We start from the raw sequence: 14,004 nt of genomic DNA on the forward strand, positions 1-14,004 counted from the left end.
AGGCAGGGAACAATAATGACATGTGATATCTTCTCTTGTCTTGCATATTTGCGTTACCTGGTCTCGACTGAAATAACTGGCACCATGCGAGACTTCATCTGATCTTGTCCCCATGGCTTAATATCAAATTGCGTGCCGCCTTGGCAGTGAGGTGATCCGTCAATTCGAAGATAGATCTCGTGGACCGAATGCCCGATCCGTAGCCAAGACAAGTAACCTGACTCACACCCTGCAAGACTCTGCCTGGCTTTTCCTGTCACTGGTGAGTAATATACTCTCTGTGAGCTATGCTTCAGTGACCTTCATGCTCGGTGCAGTGGCGTGCTTGCTCCAAGTGCGTTCAAATATCCTTTTCCCGATGGCCAACCACTCTTGCGAACGAGTCAAACGACATCGTCATGGAATGGCGACCTGCAGTTTTGCTTCGTAAATGCTCATCATAGTTGAGCATCTCCTTGTAAGGAACCTTTGCAATGATCTCGACCATCCGAGCAGTTGACTTCTTGCCTCTCAGGGAAGTGATAGAGTCATAGGGGTCGGGTGGCGCATATATCTTGGAGACATCAATCAGCTCCTCGCTGGCAGACTCTGCAGAACGATCGTTGACTTCGAGCACGTGGCCGCCTGCGCCGGCTGTTATGTCATGCTGCACTGTTCCGGCGGCTGCCTCGGGGCAGACGATGTGCGTCAACATGATGGGTTCTAAGACACCAATTTGACTTTTGTCGAATGCCTCCCGAAGAGCAGCTTGGACGGCGGTCTTGGCCGCACCACTGAAATGCCCCCCCGTAGGTGATTCTAGCGCATCGCGAGATGTATCGAGTGTGATGTGGACATGGCAACCGTGGATGGGCGACGCACGGCGAGGCCCTCTTGCCAACCCAGCTATAGCTCCATTGAACAGCTGTTGACGCGCCTCATCGGCATCAACCAGCACGGCGCTGGCTTCGCCGTGCATGGGAATGTCGACCTGAACGATATTCCCATCCTTCTCAAGACCGGTTTCCATCAAACTGTCATGTTCCCCTTCCTCTATCGGCCTGAGGGTGACCGTGCAGGTAACCTTGCCAGATTTACCAGCCACTGGGCGGTCGAAGATTGCTTTTTGAGGAGAGGTCTCAGCAGTGACACACTCCTTGTAGTCAACTTCGATAGGACCAAACTCGGCATCTATCTTGTGCTTCTGTCGCATGTTGTATAGAGATACATCCAGGTGAAGCTTTCCCATACCCTGGATGGTGAACTGATCAGTCTTTGGGTTTCTACTCCACCGAAGGCTAGGATCTTCTCGCGAAGCACTCTCCAGGGCGGCCTCTAACTGCTGGGCTGCCACATTGCCATACGGGTCAACTTGCAGGAAAGCAACCGGTGGTGGGATTTCCGGAGGCCGTATTTGTATGTGCCGCAAGTGCTCCGGAACTGCTTTGCCGCTTGCCATGGTGATCAGGGTATCTCCAGTGCGCGCCTTCTTGAGGCCCCTCAAAGCTCCAATTTGGCCAACCGAAAGCTCCTGAATATCTTCAGTCTTGGACGCTGATATCTGCAAGATTCCCATCGGACGTTCTTGAATAAGCATATGGGTGTTGAAGCTCGGCGCATTGCGAGTCAAGGTGCCATGGTAGACTCTCACAAAGCTGATGACGCCCTCTTTTGGATGGTCAAATACTTTGAAAACAGACGCCACCGAAGTGACGTTCGGATCAACAGCCTTTTTGCCTTTCCCTTTGAGAGCTTCGCGAAGCTCACTCTTGGTACTCCCGATCCTGACCTCCACGTCGGGCCGTTCAGCCGGATTGGGAAGATAATCAGCAATAGCATCCATGAGCGGCTCAACGCCAATGTGACGAAAGCTGGAGCCTGCGAATACCGGTATGACACGGCCATCGCCAAGTTGTATGCTTCTCCTGATGGCCTGCTTCAGCAAGGGGGCAGGGATATTCTCATTTTCGGCCAGAAATTCGTCCATCACAGCCTCATCAAAATCCGCCAGGCCCTCGACCAAGCGTTGGCGCGCCACTTGCATCTCCGTCAATAGCGACTGGTTTGAGGTTGACAGTAACTCTTTGAGTTCAGCCGGCTCGTACCGAGCTTTCTGTCTTTCGCTCTTCCAGCGATATCCTACGCCATCGATAACGTCAATCACACCGACAAAGTCCTCCTTTTCCCACCACGGGATTTGACAGACCAATGGCCATCCTTTGAGTCGAGAGCCGATTTCCAAGACGGATTTTCTAAAAGATGCACCCTCACGATCCAGCTTGTTGCAATAAACAATTCGCGGTATCTTGAACTCTTGTGCAGAGGCCCAGACTCGTTCTGTGTGTGCTTCCACGCCCTTGACAGAGTCGATGATGCAGACAGCTCCGTCGAGAATTGGTAGGCATCTGTCGACCTCGAACCTGAAGTCCTGATGACCGGGAGTATCTATGAGGTTTATGGTCTTTGGTGATGTTCCAGGCGGGCAGTCTTGTTGTAACGGCCAGTGAAATGTGATGGCCGCCGACTGGATGGTAATTCCACGCTCCCGCTCGAGCTCCAGAAAGTCGGTAACGGTGTTGCCAGAGTCCACATCTAAGACTGTCAGCTGGGCTGTTCTGAGTATGAGCATGAGAACCTCGGCTGCAAACCTCCCACTCGTTGTGTTACGCCGCTATAGTAGAGCATGCGTTCAGTTGTTGTTGTTTTGCCCTACACGATGGGTAAGCATCAAGGTCAGGATGGCTGAGGCACATGCAGGTGCAAAGCTTACAGCGTCAACGTGAGCAATGATGCCGATGTTTCGAGTATTCTCAAGCAGTGAGCTAATGTGTCTCCTGCAAACAGCATTGCCGTACAGAGGCCACTTTGTAGGAAGCGAATCCGCCACGGCCCTGTTGACCGACCGCGTGACGAGGCCGCATTGTCTGCTCAGTGAGGCTCGGCGAAGGAGAGCCACAGCAATCATGGCGAGCCCGATCTGGAGGAGACGCCCTGCGAGAATTGGCAGTAATAGCGGCTACACCGCAGAATCATCAGAAATATGCACTCAGCACTCGATTGTGAAGGCGAGAACAGATTGTAAGGTGTTTTGAAGGGCAGTTTTAAGTTTGGGAGAGCGTGAAGCTCGGCTTGGAATGCTATTGGTGATACCTGAGGTATCAAGCAGTTCCTTCCACCTTACATAGCGGGGCCTGGAGCTTTACAGACATCTCTTTACCCCAAAATATGTCTATATCCGGTGTTATGCTTCAACGAGCTTCATCATATATATAATATGTCAATCACTTACCATAGAGTAACAGTAACGGTTTTACTTGTTGCAGAGACAACATGGAGAACTGAAGCCCGTGTGTTTTGTGTCGAAACGCACCACGAGCGACAAATTCTCAATTGTGGGTGGCACTAGGTATGAAACATTGAAAGCCGAAGGATGAGCAGCATCAGGTCTAGGTTAGGGAACAAGGAGCTTTCGGTGGTACACCTCGGTGCCGCAAGAGATGGAAGATAAAATGGCCTGAAGGGGGTCTAAAAGACTCTCTATTGTACTTTATGATTTATGCTGCAATTCTTCTATTTCAGGATGCGCCAGGATCGTTCGATCTCGTTGTCAGATTAATGGGTTAAGGAACAACTTGAATTGTCGTGATAGGAAATACAGGATGCAGTCATAACAGTACGTCCCATGAAGACGAGAAATGTCCCCATCAGAGGTTGAAGCGTGCACCCTTTGATTATGAGTCGAATAAAGAAGTCATGACATATCACACATTTTTTTAACTTCTGTTCTCTTGAAAGATGTTGGATGCCGACCTGGTGCCTGACTTGTACTGTGCAGATTACAAGGTAAAGTTACCTCATAGAGCCTGCGCACTAAAGTCTTCCACCGTTACAGTTGAGCCTCCAAGGCAAAACTCAACCTCCAAAATAACGACCATCCACGACCAGAATCTCACACAGCCATGGCAAGAAAATTGCCCTGGAAAAGGCAAAATGGAGATTCAGGGTCCTCTCCAAGCAGCAGCGCGAGAACCACAGCGGCTCAAAGCCCTGCATCATCTGCTTCGCTACCAGCGGCGCAACCTGAGCGTCGGCATGCCGTGCGAACGCCTGTATCGCGTAGGCACATTCACCGCGTCTTGGATTCTGGTATGAAGGCTTCGAACCTGCATCTTAGAATTGAACAAGAATTGTGATTAAATTACAAACTAATACGATGCAAAGATCCCGTCCGAAGTCCATCTACTTCGCCTCCACCGGAGAAACCTCATGAAGAGTACATACACACCATCTGAGATACTGCCGTCGATGACAGTTGCCCAGTTCAATATGCGGCTGCCTCTCACGAACTCTCAACTAACTGTTGCTATCTCTCATAGATTCATGATCCCAGGGGTGCTCAACGATGACAGATACAGAATGGTCGAAGACGAGTTTCTGCACATCGCCCAGCGCTTCACAGCGCATCTCCACCGCGCAGAATACGATCGTCTCAAGGCCCTCGCCAAGGCGCAAAACGCGGACACCATCCGCGAGATTGAGCGCCCAATCGTGCCGGATACGGTGCCGACAGCCAGGACACGGCAAAGGAGTGCGTCGCGCCAGCGGGCTCTGAAGCAGCGCAAGGCGTTGGCAGCGGCTGGCCGCGGCGAGGAAGACCGCAAAGCGAAAGACGATGGAGCAAAGTCGCTGGTGGCGGCAACAGGTTTACGAGGACTGATGGAGGCGCCGAGGCATGAGGGTAGGTCTGTCATGCCGGCTATGAGCGCCTCGTTTGCTTCGTCTAGGACGAGAGCGGCTGCGGGATACTCAAGCAAGGCATTGCCACGCCAGGACTCTCGAAGCCGAGAGCCGTCGCCATCGCTGCCACCACTACCGTCGTCAGCAAAGAGGGTCAAACTCGAACAACCCCCGAGTTCACGCTCAGCCTCTGCGCCAAACAGAAGCACGTCACAGCATCCTCGCGGTTCAAATTCAAATGCCCAAGACACGTCTTCACCGGCCACGGTCTCGAAGGAAACGCCTCCAACAGAGCGCAAGATTCCCGAACAGCGACCAAGAGTCCACATTCTGGACGATGACGACGATGATCTCTTTGGCTTGCACGAGCGTAGGATGAGCAGAAAGAAATCCCGAGAGCAGTTCAACCGACCGAGCGCCAAACGGGACATCAAGGATGAATCGAAGACCGTCGACCTTACCTCCATCCCTTCATTCTTATAGACGTCTACTGGGAGCTTGACCACATGCGGAATGATTATTATTATGACGTATCACGAGAACTGATTTGATGCTCCAAGGCATATGTGCATTGCTGGTGGCAGCCAAACATGACGTCGTTATATTCATCGAAGTGAGTAGTCATGAACTCCTCTAATCCTCCATCGTGAGCTCATCAAAGTCGTCTAGCAGCTCATCCATATTCACTCCAGGAACGCCATCTTCTTCGTCGTCCTCCGTCTCGGCTATGCTCATCTCCTCATCATTTGTCTTCTTGGGGTTCTTGTACAGCGCCAAAGCCGCACGAAGTTCCTCATCTTCCTCAACGTCACGCAAGAACATCTCGTATTCCTTATCCATACGCTCCTGGTCTGCCTTCTTTGGTAGAAGGTCGCCCTCGTCCTTGTTCATGCGCTTGAGCTTCCAGTTGCGGCGACGGTTCCTCCTGCGGTTGGGGTAGTGTTTCTTCACCAGCACCACATCCGGAACGGTCGATGAATATGTGTTGGACTCTTCTATGGCATCAAATTCCGGGTTGTTGAAGTTGGTGCCGCTCAGCATGTAGCCCATTGCTGAGTCTCCCGGCTGCAGCAGGTTTCCAAGATGTGTCCTGGTAAAGTATGTCTTGTCGTTGACACCTAGATCAGAAGCACGGGCAACGGTTGCCTCGGCGAGCACCCACTTGCCCTTTCGAGTGGGAGTGGGCTCAATGTCCATGATGATGAACTCAACCAACTCCATGGCGTCGGCGAGGGCTGTGAAGGGGGCGCGCCAGTAGATGGACGAGCTGACTTCCGCCGTTTGGAGAGTCTGCGGGTCCATGAGGTAGACTGCTGTGCCAATCTTGTGGCAGAGGACGAGGGGGGAGATGTTGCCACTCTGTTTCGCAAGCTTTATCGGCAGCGCAACCAGGTCATCTCTGCATACGGGGACGAGTTCGGCGGAGAAGGTGAATTTGTATGATTTTTTCGAGGTGTGTGTATCCATGGAGATCAGTTCTTGTGAGGACTTGACTTTGACGGGAACAACCGAGTTGAGGAAGTCGACAAACTTCTCTGCCTGGTTTCGCACGGAGAAGAAGAAGTCGATGCCGTCCTTGGCTTCCTTGATGTTGAGCGTCTCTCTGTGCGCACCATGTTTCAGGACGAGCTGCTCCAGGAAGTGGAACGTCCTCTTGTGGAGGACCTTCTGTCGGACTTGGACGCAGGCCCTCCAGTGGTTAGGGGTGAAACTCTTTGCGCACTCAGGGCACTGCTGATGCGCCACAACGTATACGACCTCGAAGCTCTGCTGCAGCAGGACACCCTGCTGGACGGCGTCTTGGACGGTCAACTTGACCTTTACTCTCCGGGAGTGAGGCTCCGTCCAGATGAAGCTCGCATCGACGATTCGCACTTTGTTCAGGCCCCTCAGCTTTTTGAGGCAGAGCGCCAGGAGTTCGCGGGATTCGGGCATGGCAGAGATCCAACTTGAGGGTGGCAACAGCCATCTCTCACAGTCTCTGCATTGCTGGATGGTAGCCTCTCGCTGGATTCCCTGGGAGATGTCGTTGGTCAACTTGATGCAGTCATAGCAGGCAGCGCCCGTGGCTGTTGTTCCATCGATCGGAGCACCGCAGTTGTGGCAGAGAATTCTGTGGACAACGAGTCTCAGCATCGTATCTTTCACCGGATATCATGGAGGGGCTGTCTGTCGCAAGAAGACGACGAAGCGACGAAGTTCGTCGGCAGACAAGCCGTGGGGAACTGCAGGAAATAACTTACGTTGCTGCCGTGTGCATCTGCTGCGACACTGGCGCAATGGAAATGGCATCATCCAGGTCCATAGACATCTTGTTTGATGAGGCCAATGGCGATATGGTGTGTGTTTTTGGTATGGAGATGGATTAACCAGGCGGACTCGCCGCTGATACAATTATGGACGAAGAAAGTTCGAAAAATATTTTGCCCCGCTGCTTGATAAGCGACCTGGTTGGGCTTATCGCTGGCAATTTTGCCTGCAACGCTTGTTGCCGGATCTGTCATAGTGGGCTTACAGCAGTGAGTCAGTACCTAGCGTGGGCATTTCTACAGCATTCAGGTTTCATGGAGGGATAGAAGGCAGATATCGGACAACAGCATCGCTTTTCAACGGTTAATTTCGAAATACATTTGGGCTTGACAACTATTATGCTTGGCTTTGTATGATTCAAAAAGTTCTATATGTACATACACCCGATGCAAGGAACGAGAACAAAAGACGGTTACCCTGATTGAATCCAACAGCTAAAAGATCTTGCTCAGCACTCTGCTCACCCGCTCCGGTTCCGCGGTGGTATCCTCGCCCTTGGTGATCTTGGGTATCTGTTTGAAGGTCCGCACGCTTGCCTTCGGCTCCTCGCCCTCCGCCGCGTCGCTCGCCTTCCTCTTCTTCGCCTTCGCCTTCGCTTCGATACCGTTCAGCATCTTGGCCTTCTCGACGTTCCGGACGAAGAGCTTGTTCTCCCGTGTCGTCTTGCTGATTTCGGCCCTCATGCGACTTGATCTCTCGGCATCCTCGGCGGCAATCTGCTCCGTCAAGTTGTGCCATTTGAAGCCCTTGAGATAGAGCAGGTTCCATATATCGTCGTGGTAGTAGCTCCCCTTCTTGCCTCCGATTGGCCGCGCGTTCAGAAGCTCGCACACAGCCTTTGCGTCCTTTTTCTTGACAAACTCCACCCAGCCCTCGGTAAATGTCTTCTTCTTGTTGCCGCCTCCCTTGACACGCCGCGCTCGTGCGATTGGGTCTTCGGGAGCGAGGAATATTCTGTTGATGGCTCCATAAGGAGAGAGGAGAGAGCGCAGCTTGTTCGGTTTCATGAATGGCGGCACGCGCGAGATGTATACGACGCCGGATTTCCTGATTGCTTCGTCTGTCGCGACAAGGTTTTTCTTCGTCAACGGCCGGGCAACACCAGGCAAGTCTTTGGCCCTCAGCTTCTTTGCCTTCTTCTTGCCGCTATCTCCTTCGCCTCTTGTGGACTCTCCATCTTCCTTCGGTTTTTCTGAGGCCTCCTTCTCATCATCGCTGTCGTCTTGTTCCTTGTCGCTCAATTCAGCATCGTCGTCCTCATCGTCGCTGCTAATCTTCCGTCTCTTAGGACCGCGGCCACCCTTCTTCACTTCGTCATCCGAGTCGTAGGTGTTCAAACGCTCGTCTTCGCTGTCGGACGCATCCAAGAAATCGTTGGCCTTTGTGGCAGCCATTGTGTTGTGTCGCTTTTTCGTGAAGAATTGCCACCAACTTGATACTACAGTATGGGCGCAACTCGGCTCAGAGCTCAGCAGGTGGCTGCAGCGAGAAGAAAAAGTTCCTTATCGATAGAGCATTGGTGTATTGCATTTATCGGGGTATATGGCTCAAACAGGGAGATGGGCCAACCACTGGTGGGCTGAGCGAGCCTATCTGGTTATGTACCAATAAGCCTAAAGCCATTAGATGGATCAACCGCTCAGGTGGAAAGGAAACGCTATTGGTTTTGAGCCTCTTTCAGAGACCACTCCTACATTTGATCTGGTCCAGTTCAACGAGGCTTTACTCATCATTTGCCTCATCGAACGTGCCAAGTTCATCTTTTATTTACGGACACTCTTTATTGTATATCCAATTACCGGGTAGGTACCTTAGCTTTTGAAGACAGGCGCGCACTACCTATCCAGTAACAAAACGTCTCTGGCGTAACTGAGATGGATATGGCGGGGCAACGATATCGGTGACGTGGGGCAAGTGATGATCGGGCAAGAGCGGCCTTGAGACCGGTATTACAACTTCCCCTCTCCCTCTCCTCTCCTTTCAGGTTTCACATCCTTCATTCTCCTCTCTTCGTAATTTGAACCCTCGAAATATCGTTCAAGCAAATAGAATCACGGTCAAATCAAGAAGCACACGCAAAGATGTCTGTCGAGGTGATCAAGACCATCTCCCCAAACACCAACGAGGTGGTCATCACTCGCAATGGCGCCTCGGCTGCCGACCTGGAGCTGCTCCCCAAGGTCGCCACCGAAGCCTTTCTGGAATTCCGCAAAACGACGCTCAAGGATAGGCAAGACATTGTCCGCAGGTTCCTCGACGCATTGGACAAGCACAAGGACGACCTCGCCCTGGAACTGACCACTCAGATGGGCCGCCCCATCGCTTATACGGCGAAAGAAGTCGCAACGGCCATCAAAAGGGCGGAGTATCTCCTGAAACTCAGCAACGAGGTCTTACAGGATGTCGAAGGTGAACCCGAGAAAGGATTCAAGCGTTTCATCCGGAGAGCACCCGTCGGCCCTGTTCTCATCATCTTTGCCTGGAATGTAAGCAGAACCACTGCCCTGTGCCAGCCACTGCTACACGCGTGCTATCTCTCTTTGTCTCTCTCTCTCTTAATTTCCTCTTATTAACCCATCTATGTCTCAAAGTATCCTTATTTGATCCTCGTCAACGCACTGATTCCAGCGATCTTGGCCGGAAACAGTGTGATTCTGAAGCCATCGCCGCAGACGCCAACTGTTGTAGAACAAGTGGCCAAGCTCTTCTCAGAGGCCGGCCTGCCCAACGGCGTTCTGCAATATTTTCACTGCGGATCCCCTAGTCTCATGGAGACTATTGTTCGAGACCCCAGGGTTTCGCTCATCTGTTTCACGGGATCCGTCGCTGGCGGCTTAGCCGTGCAACAAGCCGCCGCAGACAGGATCGTCAACGTGACCCTCGAACTAGGCGGCAAGGATCCCGCATACATCAGAGACGATGTAGACATCGACTGGGCCGCCGAAGAGATTGTCGACGGCGCCATCTTCAACTCTGGCCAAAGCTGCTGCTCCATTGAACGAGTCTATGTACATGAAAAGGTGCACGATGACTTCGTCGCGGCCGTTCAGAAGGTGCTGAAGGGATACAAGCTGGGAGACCCCTTCGACAAGTCGACCCATATTGGACCAGTCGTTTCAAAGCGCTCCAAGGAAACAATAGAGTCACACATTCAGGACGCTCTGAAAAAGGGAGCCAAGGATGTGACGCCGGAAAATGAAAGCTTCCAAAACCCTCCACCCAAGGGCAACTTTGTGAAACCAACCCTATTGACGGGTGTGGATCACACAATGACGGTTATGACGGAAGAGACATTTGGGCCTGTGATTCCAGTGATGAAGGTAAAGGGCGACGACGAAGCCGTGAAGCTGATGAACGACAGCGAGTTTGGACTCACGGCTAGTATCTGGACCAAGGACGTTGATCGAGGCTACGAGCTATGTGAGCAGGTTGACGCCGGCACCGTCTTTGTCAACCGCTGCGATTACCCCAGCCCGGTAAGTCAACGACGACGCGTGCACCCCGTTAATAACATCGCATCCCTCCCCTCTTCCTCTCCCTTAGTTGGCCCGTGGTCACATCGCGCCCGCCCAGCCAGCGGCTTTGGGAGTCGTTCGCCCCGTCGGGAGCCATTATTGTTCAATCATTCAATCGCATACGACCCATGTGCTAACTGTACCACCAACCGATAGGACCTCGCATGGACAGGATGGAAGAACTCGGGCAGAGGTCAGACTCTTGGCAGATTTGGCTTCGATGCTTTCGTCAAGTCCAAGAGCTTTCACATCAAGGACTATCCCAAATAAGCGTCAGACGAGCGCCCTGTGGCTCTGATGTTTAATTTAAATCAGGTACATGAAGAAAGAACCTTGAAAAGCAAAGACCGTTCCCATCACCGAATTGAATCTAGTGCCAGCTGTGCCTCCGCACCAGCCCCAAAGATTAGCGAGAGATCTCCCTTTGGGCTCCTTTGAGCGTCGAAGCGTTGGGTCTGTGATTGGCTCGCCCGCGCGACGAATAACGCGAGGATATTAGACTTCACTACCTTATATCAGACAAGGGTTTCCCATGTTTCATGGCTCCAAGGTTCGATTTCGATTCCTGGCGAGGGAACACGGCAGCATCTCACGTTGTGCATGCATGTGCATGCAGACGCGGGCGATTTTCCCCACCGCGGCCTGCAAATCGAAGCCCAGGTCCCAGCCAGAGACGAACGGGAAGCCGTGTTGATATGAAACAAAAATCGTCGTCAAGGCAAGGAGGCTGTGAGGCTGGCGGATCGGCCAAGCCGCCGGTCGACCCCATTCGTTCTTTGCGGGAAAGGAAGCAAACAAAGGCCGTGCACGTCCTCTCGCTGCTCCGCCCGTTGCTCCGCCCGTGACATGACGGCCTCATGTCGTTGTCGCCGCGCTCGCCTACCGACAGCTCATTAATCTGGAGAATGCCACGGCATACGGGGTGCTGCGGCAGGGTGCCGACATCTGGAATGCCAATTCAGGCCTCACGCATTCCACCCGGAGCCGTGAGCGAATGCACAGGTTTTGCCTCTAGCCGGCATGTGAGACAGCAAATCTGCAGGCAGGCATCTGTTGCTCTCCTGCTGCCCTAGTGTTGTTGCACTCTGCGCGGCCGCGTGCGAGCGTGTGTGAGTGTGTCTAATGAGACCCCGTGTCGACAGAGGCCCATGAGCGGCACCGACCGAAGGGCTGTCGAATCATGGTGCTGAGACACGCATAGATGCCGATGCGAGGTGATGGATATATATCTGGCCAGCGCCGCATCCGTCGGCAACGTGCTGGGTTTGTGATTCTCAAGCCCGTCACCTCCATTCATTCTGCATCCAGGCCGCTCGGAGCCTCATACGCACCAGCCCACACACTCATTCACCCCCTGTCATTCCTTCTCTCGTCCCTTTGCTCCCCTTGTCTTTCCTTCGGCAGTGTGCAGCGACAGCCGCATTTAATTGTTTGTTCGTTCTTGTGTGTCTTGCTTGTATTCTCGCAGTTCTTCTCTCAGTCCTCTCTCTCCTTCTGTTCTAATTGAAAAAGCCCACTTCGTCTCGACCCAATCGCTCGGATCTTCATCGAACTGGTTCCTCCTTGCACCAACAACAACACTGAACCAACAACATCCGGTAGAGCAAAAGAGAGGAATACGGAGCCACCGCACACGCACTTTTTCTCTCATCTATTTTCCTTTTTCTATTTTTATCATTGTAATTACGGCGACAAGTTGTGAAGCAAACTTGTGCCTATTCAATTACACAAACAGCCACTCCTGTCGACGTCTTCTTATCCTCTCTTTATTCTCAGCCTTCCTTTTCTTGTCATTGATCTACATCCACCAAAAATTACTCTTCAGTCGGTCTAGCGTTCATCTTCGGTTATCATAATCATTTCTTCTCCGTCGTTTCAGTTTCGTTCCTCCATCTAGTCAGCAACTTCGTCTTTCCTTCAACCAATGGCGCAGTTGCCGAGAAGTGTTTCGCTGCTCAACCTGGACACCGAGAGCATCAGTGGCTATTCCAACACGACACACGCAACCTCCGACATGCGGCTCAGGAACAACGTCCGGACTCTGTATGAACGCATGCAGCAGGCTTTACGCCATGGCAGGCGGAAGCCGAGACGCGGGTTAGAGATTGTACGTTCTATGTGACCTATGCCTCACCTTACGAGCGAGCTTCTGACTAACGTCTGTTCCTGTAGTCTTCCCCTTTTGGGCTCAAGAAGGAACCTGTTCTGCTTCCTGGAATCTCTCAGGAAGAGTGAGTTAGCCCAAGATGATCTTACGTATCTGCACTGCATGCTAACGATTTGCTCGACATAGACTGAGCATACTTCGAGAGAAGGCTGCCGCTAGTCAGATCGGTATTGCTGAGGATTCCATGTATATCGACCCAACGGCCAGCCTGCCGCGATCACTCCGTTCCCGATCCCCTTACCGAAGCCCTTCGCCTTTCTCCATTGCCTCTGCCAAGGAGCAACAGTCCAATTGACCGAATTACTGGACGCAAATCTCATGAACGACACCACAATATCACCATATCCATGACTGAGGACTGAACGGATATTATTATTACTATCTTTTTATTACTGATGCTTTTCCTTCACTCTTTGCTCTTTAATTTCGCCCTTTTCTTCTACTTTTACTTTTCCTTTCTCTCGGCTTTGCTTTTTTGGCGCGGTGAATAAGGGGCGAAACAGACTGGCTAGATGGTACGGACTGGTTGGGACCTGGAACGGACGCTTAATATGGATTACTACAGGATAGATTGGACAGGACCGGCGAGGGATTAACGGGAAAACATAGACACTTACTATTACAATGGCGATCCCGTTTGCTCGCGACGAGGAAAACAACAACAGGGAAACACAAACAGACTTAATTCGGTAATGATGGATGCAAAGGGGGTTCGGGCGGCGGGAAAGGGGGGAAACAGCGGGAGTCAAGGCGGAATTCGCTTTTACTACGACCTTACACTAGGTAGCTACTAGAATTGATGCAAATTGATGCAGGAGAAGAGCACTCTGAGGCATTCTCTACCCACCTACATTGGAATGAGTCGTGTGGTTCTGGATGTTTTGACTGTGATTCTATGCACTGTTGATTACCTTGTGGATTCTTGGTACTGCGTGTAACCGAGGATATCGTTAGCTCCCGTTTGTGCGAGCGTTTCATTTCGCTGTGGTTTTTTCTCTTGGGGGGTTCTGGAAGTGGCACGTTGGCTTCTTTTCTTTTTCGTTTTTCTGTAATGAGATGATGCTTCGCTTATGACAAGGTGATGCAAGCCGAATTGAGTCGCTTAACGTGAATACGACAACGTATCATTAAGAAATTCCTGGCCGACTTGGAAAAAAAAAATGTATGATGTATTCTGGATGGAATAATAAGTCTATGTATTAATCTGCTATTTTGTGTTAGAAAGTAGTAATCTCTTCTCCTTCTTTGATACCTTTGGGGGGCACGGACGGACAATTGAAATGACCTCCAAGCAAG

General features: G+C 51.8%; 5 protein-coding genes across 5 annotated transcripts; 2 read left to right on the forward strand and 3 right to left on the reverse strand.

Moving 5' to 3' along the window:
* Positions 1–93: 93 nt before the first annotated feature.
* TRIREDRAFT_74701 (uncharacterized protein) lies at positions 94–2,685 on the reverse strand. The gene is made up of 2 exons (XM_006962253.1): positions 2,628–2,685; positions 94–2,571 (listed from the first exon to the last, which is right to left on the reverse strand). Exons 1-2 carry the CDS (start codon positions 2,662–2,664, stop codon positions 341–343), a joined length of 2,268 nt encoding a protein of 755 aa, XP_006962315.1. The 5' UTR covers positions 2,665–2,685; the 3' UTR covers positions 94–340.
* Positions 2,686–3,969: 1,284 nt separating this feature from the next.
* Positions 3,970–5,199, forward strand: TRIREDRAFT_103597 (uncharacterized protein; the record flags this gene model as incomplete). Its single annotated transcript, XM_006962049.1, has 2 exons — positions 3,970–4,125; positions 4,201–5,199. The coding sequence occupies 2 exons, from the start codon at positions 3,970–3,972 to the stop codon at positions 5,197–5,199; spliced, it is 1,155 nt and encodes a 384-aa protein (XP_006962111.1).
* A 150-nt stretch (positions 5,200–5,349) lies between these two features.
* TRIREDRAFT_120081 (uncharacterized protein) lies at positions 5,350–7,099 on the reverse strand (the record flags this gene model as incomplete). The annotated part of the gene is made up of 2 exons (XM_006962254.1): positions 6,960–7,099; positions 5,350–6,829 (listed from the first exon to the last, which is right to left on the reverse strand). The coding sequence occupies exons 1-2, from the start codon at positions 7,025–7,027 to the stop codon at positions 5,350–5,352; spliced, it is 1,548 nt and encodes a 515-aa protein (XP_006962316.1). The 5' UTR covers positions 7,028–7,099.
* Positions 7,100–7,460: 361 nt separating this feature from the next.
* TRIREDRAFT_103599 (uncharacterized protein) lies at positions 7,461–8,420 on the reverse strand (the record flags this gene model as incomplete). Its single annotated transcript, XM_006962255.1, has 1 exon — positions 7,461–8,420. One exon carries the CDS (start codon positions 8,418–8,420, stop codon positions 7,461–7,463), a length of 960 nt encoding a protein of 319 aa, XP_006962317.1.
* Positions 8,421–9,104: 684 nt separating this feature from the next.
* On the forward strand, positions 9,105–10,811 carry TRIREDRAFT_21450 (uncharacterized protein; the record flags this gene model as incomplete). The annotated part of the gene is made up of 3 exons (XM_006961915.1): positions 9,105–9,512; positions 9,618–10,502; positions 10,698–10,811. 3 exons carry the CDS (start codon positions 9,108–9,110, stop codon positions 10,809–10,811), a joined length of 1,404 nt encoding a protein of 467 aa, XP_006961977.1.
* Positions 10,812–14,004: the final 3,193 nt, after the last annotated feature.

Source organism: Trichoderma reesei (genome assembly GCF_000167675.1).
Source record: "Trichoderma reesei QM6a unplaced genomic scaffold TRIREscaffold_2, whole genome shotgun sequence".
In the NCBI taxonomy this organism is placed as follows: Eukaryota; Fungi; Ascomycota; class Sordariomycetes; order Hypocreales; family Hypocreaceae; genus Trichoderma; species Trichoderma reesei.

Excerpts from the sequence above, each read along its gene's own strand:
- TRIREDRAFT_74701 (XM_006962253.1), bottom strand. The coding sequence starts at position 2,664 with ATGCTCTACTATAGCGGCGTAACACAACGAGTGGGAG. Across the intron at positions 2,572-2,627 it reads CGTAACACAACGAGTGGGAG|ATGTGGACTCTGGCAACACC; the intron begins GTTTGCAGCCGA and ends TGACAGTCTTAG.